Below are 20759 nucleotides of genomic sequence, written 5' to 3'. Positions count from 1 at the left end.
GTTATCCCATCACGCGCAGACAAACAGACTTCTGCTTTTACAGTAAATGGTCCTAAAATTTGTGCCAGTGGTAGCGTGATCTGCCTCCAGCTCCACGGCTGCTCGTGTCTCCTACAGAAACTCTTGGTCTGCAGAAATCCTCGGTATTGTTCCCTCTCGGTTCCGTGGCTGTGAAATAACAGAGTGTCTTGTGAGTCCACTGAAGTGATTGAAAAATGTATTTTCTTTAAAACCGCTGGCTCTGTCTAGGGCAAGTATTTTGAATGGAAAAATTCTTTGTGCTGAGCCCATTTTGGCTGGTATCTGTCATCTAGCTAATAACGCGTTAACCACAAGGTTATTTGGGCCTGTAAGGTAAAACAAAGCAAGCAGTTCAACAGTCAAAACTGTAGGGAAAAATGCTAATTTAAGAAAGCTGTTAAATATTTGTTATCTTTTTACCATTGTGTGTTGCCACCCACAACTCTTCCAACCGCATGGGAAACTGTTGCTTTACGAGCAAGGTGTATAAATAATGCCTGCCTAAAAGCACCGCTCCTTTTTATTACATTTGAATCCTGTGGGATTTCGAGAGCATTTCTATGAATAAACTCAGAGCATTTTGAGTAACCATGGCTATAAATCAATTTAGCTCTTGGTTTTCATGTTACATCTGCTCTTACTAATCCTAGATATACATGGATTTTTTTTTTTTTTTTTAACAGGACAGACCAGACTTTATTTTCATGTATTGGTACCAGTCGGGGAAACCACCGCTCTGCATAAGGCAGGTACCAAGTCGCTGCACCTTAAATTTCTGCAGGAAGCCCGGTGATGGTGGATGGGGAACAACACAGAGCGATGGGGAAACGGGCATCTTGGGCTTAAATATCCTCTGTCTGTCAGCGCAACGCAGAACTTAATTTCTCTGGACTGCAGCAATATTTGGGGGGTGAGGAAGCAAACCCAGAAATCCGTAATACTGAGGGGTTGCCAGCAAGGGATGTGGCAATCCCTTCAGCCCCATCTTGCTTTCCTGCAGCTGGCTCCACGAGCAGGAGGCCGATGGGATGTGTTCAGTGGCGATAATTCGGTATCTCTGTGGTTAAAAGGCAGGAGCCGGTCTGCGGCTTTGCTAGCGAGGGCGGGGGGTGGGGGGGGGGCTGGGGTTCTCCATTTCGCCTTTCACAGCTACTTGGTGGCTCGGCCATTTTCCGCCCCCCCCCCCGGAATTTTGTTGTCTCTCCATGACCGCTTTCTTTTAAACGATGCGCTGCCGGGCCCAACCCGCCGCCTTCCCGCTCCTGCTCGATGGCGGCCCGGCGGGGGGATGGCGGCCCGGCGGGGGGAAGGCGGGCGGGGCCAGCCCCAGCCAGGCCTCAGCCTGCTGGCCGGCCCGGAGCGGAGGCCGCAACCCAGGCCCCTGCGCAGCCGGGCGAGGGGGAGCGCTCCCCACAGGGGCCGAGGCCTGCGGGGCCGCCCTCCCTCCTTCCTTCCCCCTCTCTCCGTCCCCGCCCGCAGCGCTCGCCGGAGGTGTCCGCCCGGCTGGCACCGGCTCGGGTTTGCCCGTGCGGCTACCGCGGGCTGTAAGGGCTGGGGAAGCTGCGCCCGTGGCGGCCTCACAGCACCGCCGGTCCCAGCCCGTCCCCTCAGCGGGGCCGGGGCTGCGGCGGGAGCCGCCGCCGTCCCGCGCCGCCGCCTCACGTGTCCCCCTCCCCTCCCCGCCTCCCGCCTCCGCCCCTTCACCTGCCGCAGCACCGCCGCGGCGCCCTCCGACTTCCCGTAAAGAGTCCGCCCCCCTCGCCCGCTCCGCCACCGCCGCCCCGCCGCTCCCCCCGCCCCGCCGCCACCCCGCTGCCGCCGCGGGGGTACCCGAGAGGCGGCGGGGGTGACCGCCGAGCCCCTTCGCTCGCCGTTCCCTTCACCCGCCGGCCCGGTCCGGCCTTCCCCCCTCCTTCCCCCCCCTCCCTCAGGCGGATCCCTCCGCGTCGCGCTCCGCTCCCTCCGCCCCGCTCGCACTGTTTGGGAGCAACCGGCCGAGCCAGCGGCGCCCCGGCCCCGCCAGCGCAGCGAGGCCCCGCGGACCCGGCCCTCGCCCAGTCCCGGCGCGCACCCCCGGTCCCTCTTCCCCTCTCGTCATGTCTCTCAAGCAAACGGCGGCGGCGGCGCAGGCCGCCGGCAACAACCGCAAGCCCCCCGGCGGCGGCGGCGGCGGCCCCGGCCTCCCGTCAGCCGCGGGCGGCGGGAGGCAGAACATGGGCAGGTGGGTGCGTGGCGGCGGCGGGCGCGGCCGCGGCCCCGGCCCCGCCGCGGAGAGCCCGGCGCGGGCGCCGCTCCCCCTCCCCCGCCGCCTCCTTCCCCCCCCCCCTTTTCCCCTGCACCGGCCTCCATGGGCGGCGGCGGCGGCGCGGCCGGGAGGGGGAGCGGGGCCTGCTGCATGGCGGGGGGACGCGGCCCGGCCCGGCGCGGGGGGCTCCGCCCGGCGGGGCGGGAGCCGGGCATGGCGGCGGGCGGGGCGGACGCAGGCCCGGCGAGGGGCCCGCCGGTTCCGCAGTGCCGCCGGGGCGAGGCCGCGAGGCCAGGCCGCGGCCCGGGTGCCCTTCAGGCGGCCCGGGGGGACGGCGGAGGGCACGGCGGGACCTCCATTTTTCCGCGGCGGGCGAAGCCCCCCGCGGCCTGGCGGGGCCTGCGGTGGGGGGCGAGGGGCGGCCGCTTCCCCCGGGCCAACGTGACCCGCCTGCTGAGGAGGCGGTGGCGGGGGGAGGCGAGGGGCGGCGGGGGCGAGGCGCCGTAGCCGGCGGCCGCACGTGCGCGGGGGGACGGCGGCGGGAAGGTGCCGGCCGCGATGGCGGCGGGTTCGGGGCCGGGGGGCGGCGGGGCCGTCCCGGGCGGGGGAGGGGGCAGCGCTCCTGCCTGGTGCAGGCCCGCCTGCGGTGGAGCACAGTCAGCGTAACCGGCTTGATTTTTATTTATTTTAAAAATATATGTATTATTATTGTTATTATTATTTAAATCGCAATAAAATTCTCGCGGGAAGGGAGGCCGCGGGAGCGCCAGTTGGCCTTGGCGGTGAATGGTAGTTCCGAGCGCGGCTTCGCTGCTTCAGAGCTCGGGGGGGCGAGGAGTCGGGGTTCTGCCGCAGCCTGGGGTCCCCCTCCCCGTGTCCCTCCCCCGTGTCACCCCCCCCGGTTCCCCATGTCCCCACCCCCCTCCCCACACACGCTGCAGAGGCCCTGGTGCCTCACACTGCTTCTGGAAGACTGATCCTGCTCCTGCTCAAAGAGCTTTAGCTATAAAAATTCACACGTATTTAAGGGAGAGGAGGGTGGAAAAAAAAAAATACACTTACTAGTCTTGTGAATTTTTCCAGTTCTTTGGGGCTCATAACAAACAATCAGAGCAGGATGGTAACAATTTTGAAGGTCATAGTCACTCACAGCAGTTTCATTTCAAGTTTTATTCATCTTGCTCTTTAACTTGACTTTTTATCCTTCCTTAGTTTTGTGCATTTGGCAATAAAACAGAATTTACAGTTGTCCCATTGTTGGACCTCGCTGGAAATAGGGTTTTACTTTGTTACCAGTCTGTGGAGCTGGAAGCGGAAAAGCTTTGGTAGGGTTGAAAAGCACAAAGTAAGCTTAAATAACAACAATAATACCTCAATACTACATTGAAATAGTTTAATAGTTTTTACATATGGCTGTCGAGATGGAACATGATGTTTACTGTGCTTTGCTAAACAGTTATCCCTGCCAACACACAGTGGCACCGTAGAGGTTAACGTGAAGGGCAACAAAACCTAGAGCTGCCTTTTTTTTTTTTTTTTTTTTTAAATTCAGTATGATCGTGAGCACTTCTCTCCGTAGATTAGGGGATCTGAGCTTCAATTCCTCTCTCAAGTTCTAAGATTAAAGCCCCTGGGTTTCTCCTACCAGTGTTGCCTTTCTAGTTTTGTTGGATAAATTCCACTTCACAAGTCCTTAGGAAGTTCTAGTAGGGCTGCAAAACAACCGGCGTGCTCCCTCAGAGGTGTTCATGCTCTCTTTTTTTGTTAATCACATTTTCAAGTTATTTCTGAATGAAAGGTCTGCAAAATCACAGTCCCTAGGCTAATGGAGCCCCATGGAACACCTTCAGAGAACTCCTATTGCTGTCCTAAAGAAAAGTCTTGTCTTTTGGGAGTGCAGATTCAAAGATGGTTCATGTTGCAAACCTGTTCATGTAAATTAAAAGCTAAGTGGCTTTTCTGTTTGAAAAATCCAATTTTGTTTTAGCTGGCCTGCATTTTGGTTTCAGTTTGAAGCATTATATTAAACAGGAACGTAAACATCTCCAGTTTATGACAAGCTTTCTTCCTGCAGCTCATTTCCCTGCAGTACTAGCATTCTCTTTCTTATCTTCTTGAGATGCAAAAGAATGTTACGTTTCATGGCTAAGTTGCTCTTAAAGGCTTAGATTTGGATAGAAGTCTCATTGATGGTTAACTGTCTTGGACCTAATTTTCTGCTGTGTGTTTATTACTGTAAGACTTAATTGGGCTGAGCACCTGGTCCTTCTACATCTGGTAATGAGCAGAGGGTCAGCTTTGCTCACTACCTTTGTTTCCGTGGTTTCATAATGATGGATAGATGCATTTCATATTAGAAAAGGTAAAATCTTGTGTGAAAAAATAAGACGTTCCCATATTTGTCTTCATGATATTAATTTATTTTATGTAAGGAGAAAAATCACAAATTAAGGTATCTTTAAAGATGTTCAAGAAAAACAAACAATAAGGATTAATACCTTTTTTATAAAGAGGCACTAAGTGAAATGCTATGTTTGTTTAATAGCAACTGCATGTGCAATATGGCAGATGGGAAATGGGGCTGTAGGGGGATGCCAATAGCGTGTTGAAGTGTAACTGGAGAAAACGTAGACCTCGTACACAAACCTGCTCTGATGTGTTAGTCAAAACATTATCTAATATCTACTTTTTGTGGTTTAGCTCAGTTTTGCCCTTATGCAAGCACAGGAAGGTTAGCTGTCCTGTTATTGAAAGTGGCATCTGTCCTCCCAGCATTCTTTCAAGCCCTGCATCCTTTTTTGTTATGAATTTTTCCCCATTATTATTTTACCTGAAGGCAAAACACCTCAGACTCAAGTCTTGGATGGTTACATGTCTAGTTACAATTGTGACAGAAGGTCTTTTTCCTTTTTATTTGGTAACTTTTTTGCCTAACTGGGCTTGGGAGTCCTTTAAGAATACTGTAAGTTACTGTCTTTTATAAATGGCTTTGCCCATTGAAGAGTTAAAATTGAAATGATCCCATGCTGCGTAGCTTGCTTTTGAGATTTAACACTTCTTGCCTACTCTTCTCCTTTTTCCTTGACATCCTTTTTTATTAGTCTAACTAAAGGCTTAAGTAAAGGGCAGAAGAGAGGTGTCCATTCTGTTCAGACAGCAGTAATTGGGAATGTCGAGTGCTGAGGCGCTCGGATATAATGGAAGTGGCTGTTCTGGAGGTTTGATCACATGTGCCATTCAGAGTTTTTCTAGTTTGTTCTAACATCTTTGTGTGTGTCAGTTTTAATGCAACCGTGCTAAACTGCTGAGCAAAATGAATGGATAACTGCAGGTCTCTCTCCTTATCGCTCTTAATGCACTCTAGTATGAGATTATATACCTGCTTTTGATTAAGTTTTAATTTAACAGCTGATTCATGGCAGTGTACATGGAGAAGATTCTTCAGTGACTAAGTCCATCCACAGGCTACGGATGTGCACTGGGTCAGACTTGCGTCATGTTACTTACCTCTTGGGACTCTACAGAGGTTGTCATCTTGTAAAGAGACAGGAGTTGACATTATTCATACCAGTATTGGGGAAAAACTACAGAAAACAATGCTGCAGGACTTCTTGTATAATCTTAATTTGACAGTTTCAGTTCATTTGATTTATATAGACAAATACTGCACTTAAATGAAACTTTGTACTTCTGATTTCTCCCTTAGAAGAAAGCTTTACCAGCTCTCTGCACTTGCAATGAAAGTTCTTTAGAGTATCCTGTAAATTTGTTTTCAAAGCTGTACTAATGTCAGCCAGTGCTCCAGAAACATCTGTTCACTCTGTTAAAGTCTTTGTAATTGCACTTCTGCTCTAGACATTGATTGCAGTATGGTTGCATTTGTTCCTTAGTCTCAAAGTGAAGATGCTGCTGGAGAGAAAACCCGAGACTTACTTTCACATCCTGGAAGGACTCGTGTCCCTTGCATTAGTTTTCACTTAACTGGAAAAATATAAATGCGTGACCTTGTTTTTCTTATACAAACGCTCTACTTGGCATGTAAACATTAGGGTGGGAGGTGAGGGATGCTGAGGAATAGGATAGTAAGTGCTCATAAAAATAGAAAAAGATTTGCAAGTTGCTGCTGGGGAAAAATGTTTATTGTGCAGCATTTGGGATTAAGCCCTTACAGAGACTTTCGCTCTTAAGGTGTAACTCTGCCTGCGATGAGGTGGCTACTAAGTTTAATTGCTTGGTCGTTACTTTGGTGCAGCATTTTTCTGACTTGTGGCTTTGCTACCCCAAAGCAAAGGGTTTACAAGTTGGATTTGCCAAGCTGCTGTGCCTTCTTCCAGGCTTACCTTTAACCACATTTCTGCAATACAAAAATGTATTTTTTTTTTAATTTACTGTACTTACTGTAATCAAGATGTGGTTTTAGGTAGCAGTGCCAAATTGCTACTGACCATTCTAGTTTCCCTCACCCCCATTTCTTAGCGTTACTCTCCTGTTTTAAATCTTGGTAAATTTCTGGCAAAGACCATCTACTTCCTGCTTTTGTAAAGGTCCTAGTTTTCTTCATATGATGCATCAAAGATGTATGATGTATGATGAAAGGGTAGTATGAGCTTGATTCTTCGCCCGTTGGAATATAAATCTCAAGTTGATGGCCTTGGTTTTAGCTGAAGATACACACAGTTTTGATTGAATTGTAGCATTGGCAGAATTGGTGAATGTCTCTTTTTTTCATCTTGGTGAACGTCTTTGCTTTTTTCTAATGGTTTGTGTTTAACAGTTGTAGCTGGAAAACAAGAGGTCAGGTCTCTAAAGAATAGATCAGAATAGTATATAGAATTTCTTTATTCTTGGGCTGATGTAGAAGTTAGGACCTCTTGCCAATGTGTATGTACACAATCAGGTTGTTTCTTGAAGAAATGTGGGTAGGAACAGTAATTTTGGAAATGTGGTAGGAGATGGAACATCTAAAACACTTACGTTGGTGCTTAAAGGGAATACTCCAAACTTTCTGACCAGTCTAGCAACCCAATTATTTAAGTTCTAAGAATACTTGTCACTAAAAATGGGAGTGCTTTCTATTTCAAAGACAGCAAACCCTTTCACTTTTGACCATTTCTGTAGCTGATGTAGGAAGGAATATCTTCTAAAATCTTTGAGACCAACAGAGGGAACTGACTTTGGCCATGTTCTTTGAAAGACCATGTTGTTGACGCTGTTGCTTGTAATAAAAGGAAAAATCAGAACTGGACTGTACCTCTCTTTCATTTGGGTATTTCACATCTGTGAAATGACTTTCAGAAGGAAGAGGATCATTTTTCTGAATATTATGCAAAAATTATGTTCCAGGGTCATGGAGGACTCACTGTGCTGTAGGTAGCCACTTGCTAAATGGCAGGCTTAGTGAATGGTGAGACTCCTTGTCTTCTTGTGGTGCTGCCGTATGGAAAGTTAAGGCTGATAGGTAATTAAATAAAGGCTATTTGCAGTAGGGTTTTTTCGTGAGATTAGTACTCTGCAAGTATTCTGAAAATGTCAGCTAGACATCTGAAATCTGCAGTTATTGCCAATCGGCAAATGTCATCAGCATGCGTGACGCTGTATGAGGCCACATTTCTGTTTCAGAAGCTTGTTTTCTTAAACGAGTCAGGTGATAGTTTAGTGGTTTTTCATTTTTTCCTCATTAAGGCCTTTCATGGTTCTCTGATGGACTTGCTTAATTCTGCAGAATTTATTGGAGGGATATTTATGTTCATTGGGAGAAGTTCCTTTGATTTCTTGACTAACTGAAGAGCCCTATTTATAAGGACATGTTGTTTTGAGAGCAAGGTTGTATTCAACGTCAGCATAGTGTTTTCAAAAGCAATTGAATGCAGTTGGCATTCAGTTAGATTTCAATGGATATTTTGAAACGTAGACATGATTCTTTGGCTCTCTAATTAAATGGTTGTGCATCTGTAAGGTGGGTCTATTTAAAAAAATTGACTTTTTAAAAATAAAACAGAAGGCTTAATTTTGCCTCCCATTACAGTGTGCACTCCTGAAGTTGTGATACAAATCTAAATCACTGTGAGAAATATTTAAAGCAAGGACGTAACTTTGAAATAAGGCATGCCAGTGAAGTTGAAGAATTGTGGCTGTTGTGGACTTTCTGGCTGCAGGGGTGCTGCTGGGACTGCAAGAACTGAGGTGGAGGGCACAGAGTGTTACATAGCAGTTTGCAAGATATTTAAGAGCATACAGGTTAATTTAAAAGCTTTTTGAAGTGTCCTGAGTGCTACACATTGACAGATTTGCATTAAAAGTAGTTAATGTTTTTGAGGGGATGGACAGACTTAATTAGTTTCATTTGCTGGATTGTGATGGTAGTTACAAGCAAGCTCTGTAGGCAGGGCCTGACAATGAGGGCTCCTCTGTAGCTTGCAGAATGGGTCAGTTATTTGGGTGGCCCTTAATCAGAGGGACGGTGATGATATACTGAGTGTTTCGTCTTAGGGAAGGGACTCTGTGCTAAGTAGGGATTGGGCCTGAAAGTGGTTTTTGGTTTTGGAATTTGCTTTACTTACAGGATTCTGCTTAAAAGGTAGTATGTTTGGATTTTTATAATGACATCGGCTTAGTATTTTCTTCATTTTGTCCTTTAATGTATTGTAGGTAACTCTCTTGCCTACTAACCAATGTTTCTTGCTTGAAGGTCAGTAGTTCGGAGGGTAAATGCTGTGGGTTCTGTAGTTGTCTGATCCCACTCTCGACACTAAATTAAGGTGGGGTTTTGAATTCCTACTTGTTAAGAAATTAACCAGTTTCGGCAATTCTTGTAATCATATCCCATGTATATATTTAATTTCAGAGGTCGCAGCAGTGGCAAAGGACCGCCTCAGCCTACGGTAAGTATGTTTTTTTTCCTCATTGTACCACTTCTAGATACGAGGAAACAATTTACATACAGTGAACTCAAGTATCAATGTAAGAGTAGCAGATACTGGAATATTCTCTCAATTTTTTCCTTTGGATACCATGATGAATATTTTAGGCTGAGATACACTTTTCTGAAGATGTAGCATCTCGCATTCATTTAAGTCTCCTGGGAGGGTGAAGAGGGGAAGGGTCAGTTAAACTTTTGACTAAATTAATATAAATCTTCTGCATTTTCTTGCAATTACAGTTGTAGATAAGATTTAACTTAACGCAATGCTTTTGAATTAGTTCCTATCTGAAGACTCTTAACATTGGCTTCTCCCTTAAACAGATGACAGTAAGACAGCATTCAATTAAATAAAAATAGCAATTTTGTTTAGCTTTACTATAAAATAGCTAACCCAGTGTTATCAGTAACCTGAATGTGCAGCTTTAGTTATTATCGAGGCTATATATTGTTGTAGTATAGGTGTGGCTTGACTTGTAGAACATAATTTTATCAAAGCTAACAACGTGGGTCTCAATTTAAAGAGTGAATCTTTGAACTGCACTAATCAAATATTTGCTAATTTGTTATTGGCCTGATTTTCAAGGATAACTAATTTTGGGGAATGGGGCAGAAGTAGGAAGGTTTAAAAGGACTACAGTTTACTTATATAAATGTTTGTTGAAGATACCGAGACACTTCAGTAGAAATAAAGAAGCTTTGAGGAAGAGTGGTGAAAAAGGTCACATGCAAACACTAAACATCCTAAAAATGTTAGTTTTTACATCCTCCATACTGAGTGTTGAGCATAGGAACGTCCTTAAACGTGCCTTTTTAGGCCAGGGAGCATGGTTAACATGCAGGAGTAAGTGAATTAAGTAGCTGACAGTTTAAAAGATATGTTGTCAGTTAAAAAGCTCAAAATGTGGTGAAGTCCTTGCATGTTTCAGCATCTATTGTTTCACAAGCATGAAGTTGACAAGGAGAAATACCAGATTTTGCAACAAAACACAGACATCTGTGCCACTTCATGTGTGCTTATGTGAGCGTGTTATCTGGAACCTGGGTGATACTAGGTCAGCTCTCCTCGATAGGATCTCGGTTCTGATACTGCAGTGAAGTACTTTTGAGTAATTTTATGACAGGTTCTGTAGCTCTCTGGCGTTCTGTGGTTCGATGACTTTAGCTTCTGTTAATGCACGTAGTCAGGTCTGTAGTTCAGCAGGCCCTGAAAGCACCTTTTTACTTCTACAGCAGTTGGAGTACCTTATCCTCTTGATGGTTCTTAAACCAGAGAGGGGTGTTAGCAGAGCTTTTCCAGTTAGGAGTCTGTGCATACAACCTTCACCCAACCAGCAAGAGAATGTCCTTACTGAGTGACACTAGGGACACTCCGTAATGTTTGTCTTGTTTAAAAGGCAGTTCCGGTCTTTTAACTGATCAGAAAAAGGGGTTAAGGGTCCTCTGGAAATCTCATCTGACCTAAGTTCTATGTGTGTTGACTGAGTAAGGTTTTTGGATCAGTGTTTCGAGGAACTAGTATGTGCTGATGAAAGCCTGCGTTATTTTTGGGAGCATTGACTTTTTGAATTGTTAGAAGCGTTTCTCCTATATTCATGACAGTGTCTTTTTTATTTTTCAGATTTCTTTTGATGGCATCTATGCAAACATGAGAATGGTTCACATACTTACGTCAGTTGTTGTAAGTCTTCATATTTGGAAGGAGGGTAAACAGTTTCTATAGTGACATAAAATTGTTAACTAGTCCACTAATTGCAATATAATGGAGTGAATATTAAACTTTAACGGTAGGCATCTTGCCCAAGATTGGACTTCAGAGAATCACAGTATTAGCTATTCTGTATTTTCGGCTTGGAAAGGCTCAAATACAATTTGCAGAGGTAGGGCAAATTCCTTACATACACTGGTCTTACTTTGAATTTTCTGTCTTCAGAGAGGTTATGGATAAATAAAATGAGTCTTTGTACAGGGAATGGAAGCCTCTCTCCCCCAAATTTTAAGGGAAGTCCTGAGATGCCAAAATGAAGTAATAGAGACCGTCCCACATCTGCTAGAGTCCAGGATAAGCCTTCATCCTTATTTGTACCAACACATACACAGATTTTGTTTTTGCACAAGGACTTGTTTGTATGCATAACTGGTCAAGAGTCTTGTGAGTACCAAATATGCTTCTGTGAGTATCTTTAAATCCCTTCAGAACAAATTTTGGTACACACCCAGCTGTTTGCATCTGCTGAACACAGTGGTGTATTTATAAATGGGCAAATACTCAATGAGTAGATTTGACTAAAAACTGAGCTGTATTTTGACACATTGTACTTACGTAAAAGATATATCTTTGAGAAAATCACTCAAATGTCATTTGTCAGGCTGGTAGAAAGCTGTATTTTCATTTTTCTTGCATTTTAGGGATCCAAATGTGAAGTACAGGTGAAAAATGGTGGTATATATGAAGGAGTTTTTAAAACCTACAGTCCTAAGGTAATTTTTTTCATTTTGGCTGTTCTCTATTTTAAAATATCCTGATACTGAATAACCAATGTTTGATTAAAATCTGGATATGTATTATGAATTATTTTGACTATTCCTGTCTAGGTTTACACAAGCAGATTCATTTTTGCAAACTATTGTAAATGTCTGTTTTTTGTAAGTACGTGAAGTTATGGAGTAGCTTATTCTGCATTAAGGTAGCGTATTCTTTTTATATCTCTAATAGTGTGATTTAGTGCTTGATGCTGCTCATCGGAAAACTGCAGAATCCAGTTTGGGGCCAAAACGCGAAGACATACTAGAGAGTATCTTGTTCAAGTCTTCAGATTTTGTTATGGTGCATTTTAAGGATATGGATACCAATTATGCGAGAAGAGGTATACTTGTTTTTAAAGTTTTCTATGTCTTAAGATCGTAAGTCAAGATTTTCAAAGTAAATGTTTTAGAATCCAAAACCTGAAGTTCACATTTAGACTGTTAATTCTTAATGAGCATGGAGAACCCAAATACCCTGTTAAAGTCAATGGAAAGAGCAGGTGCTCAGTACCTCCCAAAATTAGTAATTTATCAAAAAATGGATTGCAGAACCTCTGTGAGGGCGCACCGCTTTGAACGGCTGTTCTAGGTGTCCGGAAAGCAAATCCTTAGTGGTGGTATAAAACATTTTACAGAATTTTGTGGGAGATTTTTTTTTTTTTGTAATTGTCTTTCTAAATTAGTCTATTAAATGTTATATGAGAAGCTATGAATACACACATGCTTTATAAAAAAGTTATTGTTCAGAGTTGGTATATATATGAAGTCTATATTTAGTTAAGTAACTTGTCTCTAAACATGCATTCATATAAATACTCTAAAAATAGTACTGCAAACAGCTAAAAATTCTTTAGGAAAATCCACTATTTGTGTTTTTAATTTCTACTTTACTCGTTGTAGATCTATAGGTAAGGCTCTCCAAAATACAGAACAACTTAGGTGTCAGGCAAGTGGTCTTAAAATCTTGAAGACATGACTTGAAACTGTCAGAATTAAACTATTTTACAGGCAGTCTTCGTACTTTTTCGTTTTAATGTCTAATCTTCAAGACCCTAATTATTTTTCTGGAACCTAAAAGGCTCATAAGTCAAGACAACTCTAGTTCCTCTGCAGATTTTTTTTTTTTATTGTTAGTATTTTTTGGGTGGCAAATCTCAAGGGTTTTCATACTTAGGTTCCTGACTTGCTGGAGTTTTTAAGGATTTTTAAGGATATTTAAGGAATAAAAGTGAATACATAGCTTTCTGTGCCACAGAGCGAAATTGCATATGTGTACGTTTCCAGGTTGATCAATGACAGTCACTGGGAGCTGTGATTATTATAACGCATGTGCTTTATTCCCATGTAGCGGTGACTTAGAGATGCGTAGGGGCTGGTGGACATTTAATGAGCTCTTTCTCTCTTCACCTTGTGTTTGTACGTGCATATGTTCTTGCCTGATTTAAAGCTGAGGAATGAGAGGCTTGTTGTTTCAAGGAATTTGCTTTTCCCAGAAGAAGATGCATAATGTCAGAGTGAATGTAGCATTGAAATGCAGATAAGTTCCGGGTTCTGGTTGGGACTTTGAATTTAAATTACACGAGAATTGTTTTATAATGGGTCTGCTATGAACGTCACTTCAATGTAAATGCAAACTGGGGCCTCCATTACCCAATCTTTAAAGATTTTGAGCAGACAGGGTGAAGAATATACTACTACTTCTAGGAATAATTACTCAATGGAAGTCTTCTAGAAGAAAATTACTGCTTCAGGTTGAACAGTCTCTCGGTTTGCTTTATTAGGTGGAATGTCTTCGAAGCTAAATCTCTTAAGTAGCTGGAGAGGAGAGCTGAAATAAAGCTGTAGAGACTTGGAGCAAGATAAACTGGAAGGCTGCAAAATTTGATAACTTGTAGTGGGTAAATTAATCTGCTTTCCATTTTGTCTCAAAAATGTAATATCTTGAAATGACACTTGAAAGTGTTAAGTCAGTCTCTGATCACACCTGGAAGTTAGAGGAATGAAGGGCCCTTTGCTTCTTGGGAAATTAAATAAGCAAGGATTCAAAAGAATGGAAGTGTATGAACATGCATGCAGGAGCTGCCAGCCTTTTGTTCTTATAAATAAACCCTAATCTTCATCGTTCCGAGTCTCATAAACCTGCGTGATTCATAGTAAAAGCTGAGTCTAAACTCCTAGGTGAGGAGATTGTGCTCCTTGCCGTGTTTGTACTGGGAATGCCTACTGTTTGGTGCCCAGAGAATTTTGACAGTGTTGCACTTACCCAGGAGCAAATATTTTAAAATTGCCATTTAAAATTGCCATTTAAAAATTGCCATTTAAAATTGCCATATTGCCATTTAAATTGGCATTTAAAATCAATGGGTTTTTGCTTTCACAGATAAGTTCGTAGGTAATTTGGACATACTTGGTTGGAAAGGCATCTTGCTCTTACTTCCTTAAAAATGTAGTCAAACAAAAGGGCACTTCCCAAGCACTCTTGCCATAGGAGATGCTCACCTGCAGTAGGATTTGTTGGGGTCTCTGTATATAGTTTCTCCTACCCCTTGGGAGATTACTAGACTTGAGGAGGCCTTGAAGTAAACATAATTTCTGCAAAAGATACTCTTTTGGAAATTTTAGTGCACCCTGATTTCCTGGTTCAGAATAAGTATCTGGAGTTCTATGGATTTTTATTCTGGCATTCGCTTCTCTGCTGAGCTGGAGGAGTGTGGACAAAGGGTGCTCCTGACTGTGGGTCTTGGTCTTCTGACTTGCCCTCAGACGTGAATAGCAGAGGTGTTAGCTGCATTGTCTGCCTGCCTGACCAAGTCAGACAGGAGAGACTGGAAGAGTACAGGAAAAGAGCAGCAGGTGGGGAGAAAGGGAATGGGAGGAGTGGAAAATACAGTTGTCTCTGAAAGAACCATCTGAAATAGCCTGCCAAGCATCTTCCATTGCTATCAGGCTTGTGCAGCTTTGGAGCAGTGAGCTGATAATTCGTCCTGCAGCTACGTCAGTGGTGCGAGTGCAGGGGAGAAGTAACGATCGTCTGGGCTCAGGGTGGGTGAAACCACCCCGTTTGGAAGCAGCGGTCTTAGATTTGCTTGTGCCAAGTGTGACATGGCACCTTTAAACGCACCAGTGGAGAAAGCGTGCTGCCTGCCCAGATTGTAGAAATTGGAAGGCTTGGGAGAAAAAATACTATGTCCGCATGGATAGGGACGTTCTAACAGTTTATGTTTAATAAATCAATCTGTCCCTACTTCCTGGGCCCTTATTTGCAACTCTGTCAGTCTGCATAGACTTTGTGCTCATCTAGATTCCTGTTAGGCTTCAAAACAAATGGAAAGGAGTCACCCGAGGGTCTCTCACTGTGGGATTGGGGCTTTCTGCATTACAGGCAGGCTGATGAATGAAACATGCATTGGAAGGCTCAGGTGAAATTGTATTATACCCATCATCCCCCTTTCAGACTATTCGGTCTGCATTTAAAGAGGGACAGGCACTGTCTTCTGCCTGCGGTAGTGGGAATCGACTGCTAAAAATCCACTCGAATGTGCATATTGAAATCCTTGGCTGTACATTAGCATGTGAAGTGCCTAGATCTCCTAGTTGCCAGATTACTTGTGCTGCATGATTGAAACAGGGTATATTTCTCCCGTGTTCTACCGAACAAGCTTCCAGCAGTGTTTCCTCTAGTCCTAAGCACTGATCAGTGGAGAGTCCCTGTTTGCATATGATTCAAATTTGAGTAAGGCTTCAGAATTGCCTTCTTGGCTTCTCTTTAAAGACAAGACAATTCAACATCATAACTACTGTTAAAGTAAAAGGCTTCTACGATGTTTTTATTGTGTTTTTGGCACCATTGCTGCACTCTGAGAAAAATACTAAAATCCAGTGAAAAAACAGGCAGAAGAGAATTGGCTATTTCAGTTTTTCCTTGAATTAGCACTGAAAGTGGCATCCTTCCAGAGAAAGTGTTGCAAGGGGAATAGCAGTAGGCATATTATGAACAAAGGAAGGAAATGTTGGCTCTGCAAAGCTGGTTGTAACTGGTTTTAATGTTTCAAATCAGTAGTAAGTAGTTACAAAACAAATGAGAGTTTACTGTTGAAACCTTTAAGATGAAACCTCAGTTTACTATGGGCCACGCTAAACCTTATTAAAGCTCGCAGTGTGCAGCACGGGCACCTTTGGCACGTAACGCCGATTGGTTTAATAGCATTTGAACTGCAGAGTTTTACTTAATTGCATATTTGTGCTCTTCACCAGTAGTAGCTCAAAATATGTTTGCGAAAACAAACATGTTAAACACTGAAATTAATTAAACCTGGTCTCTTAATTGCTCTATTCTGGCATTTTTTTCTTTAACTCATTTAATAGCACATACTTGAAGAATTTGCCTAAACTGAGTTTTTCTCAGTGTTTTTTTAATTTGCCTTTACTTAATGTGAATTTCTGTTGCATAGAATTGTCCTTGGGATTTTTTTTTTTCCAGTTAACAGGCTTTAAAACAAGAAGCAAGGTCTTTGATGTCTAAACTTCCTTGCTTAGGAGATGTCACATTAAGCAGGTACAGAGGCAGTGGGGGCTAATTGAGTGTTACAGCTCAAGCTCTTTGTTTGACCAGTTTTCATTTGATCTTTAACTTGGGTTTTACCACGTAGAAAAGGAATTGATTAAAAATTTGGCTGTGTCAAGGTGTCATGTGAATTGCTCATTCAACAGCTCAGAGATATGAGGCACCAGATAAAGGGGAGGCAGAGCCTGGGCAGTCAGTATCTTGTCTGTTATTACTGCCAGTCGGCACTCGTGGCAGCACTTCATGTTTTAGCTGCTACTTTACTAATAATCTTAAGAGCAGTATTTTTTTGGAATTAGGTGAATTTATTTTTTACAAATGTTCTCACTTTTCTTGCTCGCTAATGTTGGTAAAGTCTTATTTGACTTGCCGCATTTTTAATCTTGGTGTGCCACATGCCTGCCTAGCTGTTTGTTCCAGGAAAATAGCGATGTGTGCCTTGAGGTACCCTTCTGCTACATTTAAACTTTGCCTGGATGCTCATGAGACCATATTGTCTGACTAGAAGTCTGCCTTTATCACTTGAATTTCTCCGAAGTGGATTTTCTTTGAGTTGTAGAGGTTAAACTGATGTTGCAGTCTCACTTGTGACTTTCATTCTAAAGTGAGAGAGAAAGGAAGAGCAGTGAAGCTTGCTGTGCCCCATGGTATACTGGATCCTACTGGGAAACTTAGCATTGACTGTTCACGCTTTACTCAGATCTGTAGCCTTCATTAGGTAGTGGAGATTTTGTTTTGACTTGTTTTTCTTCCCCCCAGTTCATCTTTATCATTATAATTTTTAAAAGAACCCTGCTGAATGTTTATGTGGCTTTTTAAATAAGAAAATCAGTGGGTTGAATAGATGAGTCTTAACTGAGTATTTTATTCATGGTATCTGAAATAGCCCAGTAGTGTATGGAGTTTGTCTGAAGTAATTTAATAGAAATTAATAGAAACACAGAAGATTACCTCCACCAGGTGCTGTTATCAGTCCTCCTAACTCATATTTATCTAATCTCACTGGCAGTAGAGGGAACTCTTCTCCAATGAAGTAGCGTAGAGGCAAATTTCAGTTTCCTAACTGACATAAGCAGCCTCCAGCTTGCATGTGGTGTAAAATCTGAGAGGATCAGACATGAAACACTGAATTAATGATGTTAAGCACAGAAGCAGCACTGGTCTGTCTGGGTTATGGCAGTGTGAGCTACAGGGTCTGGGTACGGTAAATGTAGAGTTTCCAAATACAAGTGCTTTACTCTTGCCTCGCTGTTAAATGTTCTGTTTTGTTACTACTTAACTGTGGATTGAGGTAGAACTGTGTTACTATGTAGTTTCAGATGAAATTTAAATATATCTTCTGTTTTTATAGTATATCTTAAAAGCTGTTTGTGTGAAGGGAAACAGAGACGTTTTCTGTGAAGTTGGTATACCTTAGACATCTACAGGCTATTTGGAGGGGTTTTTTTGTGAAGCGAAATGGGGAAATGCATTGGGCTGTTAATGGGTGGGAACATTCCTGAAGTTTTACTATGAAAATGATCTTTGCGAGGTGGGAGATGTATAATCAGGTTGAATATGTCTGTGAGAGCGACTCAAAGCTTTGCCTGAATTCAGCCATATAATGTGAAAAAATCCACCTGTATTTATATCTGACGTCTTCCAATTTTTTCTCTCTCCATATCTGTTGTAGTTCCTTCAGAAACAGGTAACTTTTTTGGCAGTCACTCTCTGTCTCTGCATCTTGCCTTTCATAATGCTTTTGTTACCATAATATATAACGGAAACTTAATATCTTTGCTCGCACATTTATGGCACTATAAAACATGCATGCGTAACTTCACAGAATCATTTAGACTATCTTGCAGTTAGTTGGTGACTTCTGTTCTCACCCTTGATTTTTACCTATTCTGAACAGTTGAAAATGCAACGATTGAAATTTTGCATCAGCACGTAGGTAGTACCGTGATAACGACGGCTCTGTTTCAGGAGAATTTACGAGTAATCCCAGAACGTGCCTGCTAAAGGCATTGCATTTAGTGAGGAGCTAAAATATAATCTCACTTTCCAGTGTTAACCTCCAGCTGTGTAGGTATTGTCACAGCTTGGGTTGGCAGACTGTGACATCTCGCAAGGTGATTGACGCAGGTTTTTGCAATTTCACACGAGCCCTAACAGCGGTGTGCCTGGTTAGGTGTCTTTCTTTCATTTGGCTTTCTTTTCTTATTTTACTGATTCTTTTGTATTTGAAATGAATGTTTAGCTAATAAGATCTTATTTTTCATACATTTTCTATAATGTTTTGTTTCATATAAGCTTATTAACAATGCTTAATTGCTTACCCATAGTTCCTTTGGTCTTTGTGTATGAGTTGAGCGAGCATTTCATGAGATAGTGCTGCATATTACTAGACAGACTATGCACAGTTAACTTTCAGGATGGATCATACCAATATATGTGCAAAATTCACTGTGAAATTGGGTAAAACAGGAGTAACAAGCAATGTCAGCAGTCTCCTTTAAAAAATGTTTAAAACCTGTAACATCAGTGGCCAACTTTATACGTTGTGAATTCTTTTCACGATGGCTTTAAAGTTCATTTTTCTTAGTAAGATTTCAGATCTTGCCAAAAGTTAATTTAAGCCACATTCTTCCATATCTGGCACTGCCTGGTGGTTTCCTCTCATCTTTTCTAAAGCCTGAAATGTTTGCTCCTTATTTTATCAGTAGAATGATAATAGGAAATTCTAGATTGAAGGCTTTTTTATTTTAGGCTTATTTATTTATTTATAAGCTTATAACAAGCTTATTTTATTTTTTTAAAGTTCCTTCTGTTTAAGCAATGTAAGAATTTGCAGGCAGCTCTGAGATTTAGTTGCTTACAAATGTAAAAGCTTGGCTTCCTTGATGAATGGCTTTGTACATTATTTTTTTTTTTAACAGCATTTTAACATTCTAGTATTATTCCTTCTTGAGTCTGGTTTGAATGAAACATGAACAAGTGAAAATAAAAGCTCATGATCTTTATTTTTTTTATAGACTTTTTTATAATTTATATAAAAAATAGCAGACCCTTACTGCTTAATGCACCTAATGGTGTATTTATTTTCATATGTTGTTGAGAACAAGAGGTAGAGAGTTTCAGAATCTCGCTGTGCGATTTGGGTGAGCTGCTTCTTGAATAGCTCTTGCCGGAAAGAGGACATCTCTGTTCATCTCGCAGTGAGCGGGTGCACCAAGCTAACGGATAATTGAGTTACGCTACAAAGGGAGTAAAAGCGTGTGCGTGCATGCTGGTGTGCTGAAGAGTTGTGGAAAGAGAAGAAACTCGGGTATTTGAAGGGAAACTTTCATTCTGCCCATTTATTTAGGGAATGGGATTGGGTTACATTCATGCTTTTTTGATATTTGCATAATATGTTAGCGTGCAGTTGCCTGGGCTGTTTGGAAAAGCATATTATACAAGTCTGGGGTTTTCTAGAGGAATGGGGATCCTCAGGTAGTCGGGGTTTTTTATTTGTTTGTTTTTCAAAAACATCCATGTAGTTTGTGTAAAATATTTTGAAATAACTGAAAGTAATTACTGCTATTCTTTGGTATATTAGAAGTTAGTCTGTACTTCCATAGTTATCCTAAGTATGAACTAGGCACCTTTCCAACGCAGTCCTGTTGAATACAGCAACTACAAGAGAAGGTGAATGATATTTAACGTGCCTGCGATTCAGCTGTATTGGGTTGTTCCTCAGGTAAACTAGCGTGTACAATGTCTTCTGTGCTTAACCAAATTGATTTCACCCCCATCCCTCCCCACTCCCTTGTAGATGCTTTTACTGATTCAGCCATCAGTGCTAAAGTAAATGGTGAACACAAGGAGAAGGATCTTGAACCATGGGATGGAGGAGAGACCACCGCTACTGAGGAGCTTGAGGCATTAGAGACAGATGTTGTAAGTAACGCTTTTTTATCATCTGTGGCAGTCTATAGAAAATAAGCGATTTCTCTGGACATGCCTTGCAACGATTCCTTAATTTTAATCTAGTAATGAACGTTTGACTAAAATTGCTGGGCTACATTGTATGGATATATGTTCAGCCTTTGCTAGCAGCTGCCACAGTACTTTTTTTACAATTTGAATAAGAATAGCTGGATTTGAAATGCCGCTTTTGGCAAATGTTGACAAATGGCAGCTGCTGTGGTAAGGGACTTGTTTGACTCACGGACTCCAAATTCAGCAATACTCTGAAGTGATTTACGTTTAATCAGAGCATTCCTGTCTGACTATCATTGCATTTGGAAATTATGGCGAAATTGTGCTTAGCTAACTGTCTCTGAGCTAAGATGAAGGAAATTAATGGAAGTCTGACCCATGACTTAATAAGCACAGTTACATGGTTATGAATCGTTAGATGAGGAACATGGCCTTAAATGACATTTCCTGATATATCGTAGCAAGTCAGCTTTTACTCAACCATGAATTCTTTTTAGCAAGGTATTCAGACTGCAGTA

General features: G+C 42.5%; 1 protein-coding gene across 31 annotated transcripts in view; it reads left to right on the top strand.

Moving 5' to 3' along the window:
* Positions 1-1975: 1975 nt before the first annotated feature.
* Positions 1976-20759, top strand: part of ATXN2 (ataxin 2) — a 52429-nt gene continuing 33645 nt past the window's right edge. For 17 of the 31 annotated variants that reach the window (XM_074606639.1, XM_074606635.1, XM_074606634.1 and 14 more), the window contains exons 1-7: positions 1976-2242; positions 9111-9147; positions 10807-10866; positions 11595-11666; positions 11902-12052; positions 17948-17962; positions 20075-20199. In XM_074606639.1, coding sequence (XP_074462740.1) covers positions 2118-2242; positions 9111-9147; positions 10807-10866; positions 11595-11666; positions 11902-12052; positions 17948-17962; positions 20075-20199 — 585 coding nt within the window. In that variant the 5' untranslated portion in view covers positions 1976-2117. Of the gene's footprint in view, positions 2243-9110; positions 9148-10806; positions 10867-11594; positions 11667-11901; positions 12053-17947; positions 17963-20072; positions 20200-20759 lie in introns of those variants that run through there. The other 14 variants (XM_074606641.1, XM_074606640.1, XM_074606637.1 and 11 more) reach the window with 2 other exon arrangements.

This window comes from Larus michahellis, chromosome 13, assembly GCF_964199755.1.
Source record: "Larus michahellis chromosome 13, bLarMic1.1, whole genome shotgun sequence".
Taxonomy (NCBI): Eukaryota; Metazoa; Chordata; class Aves; order Charadriiformes; family Laridae; genus Larus; species Larus michahellis.
This window is presented reverse-complemented; position numbering and strand designations above follow the sequence as displayed.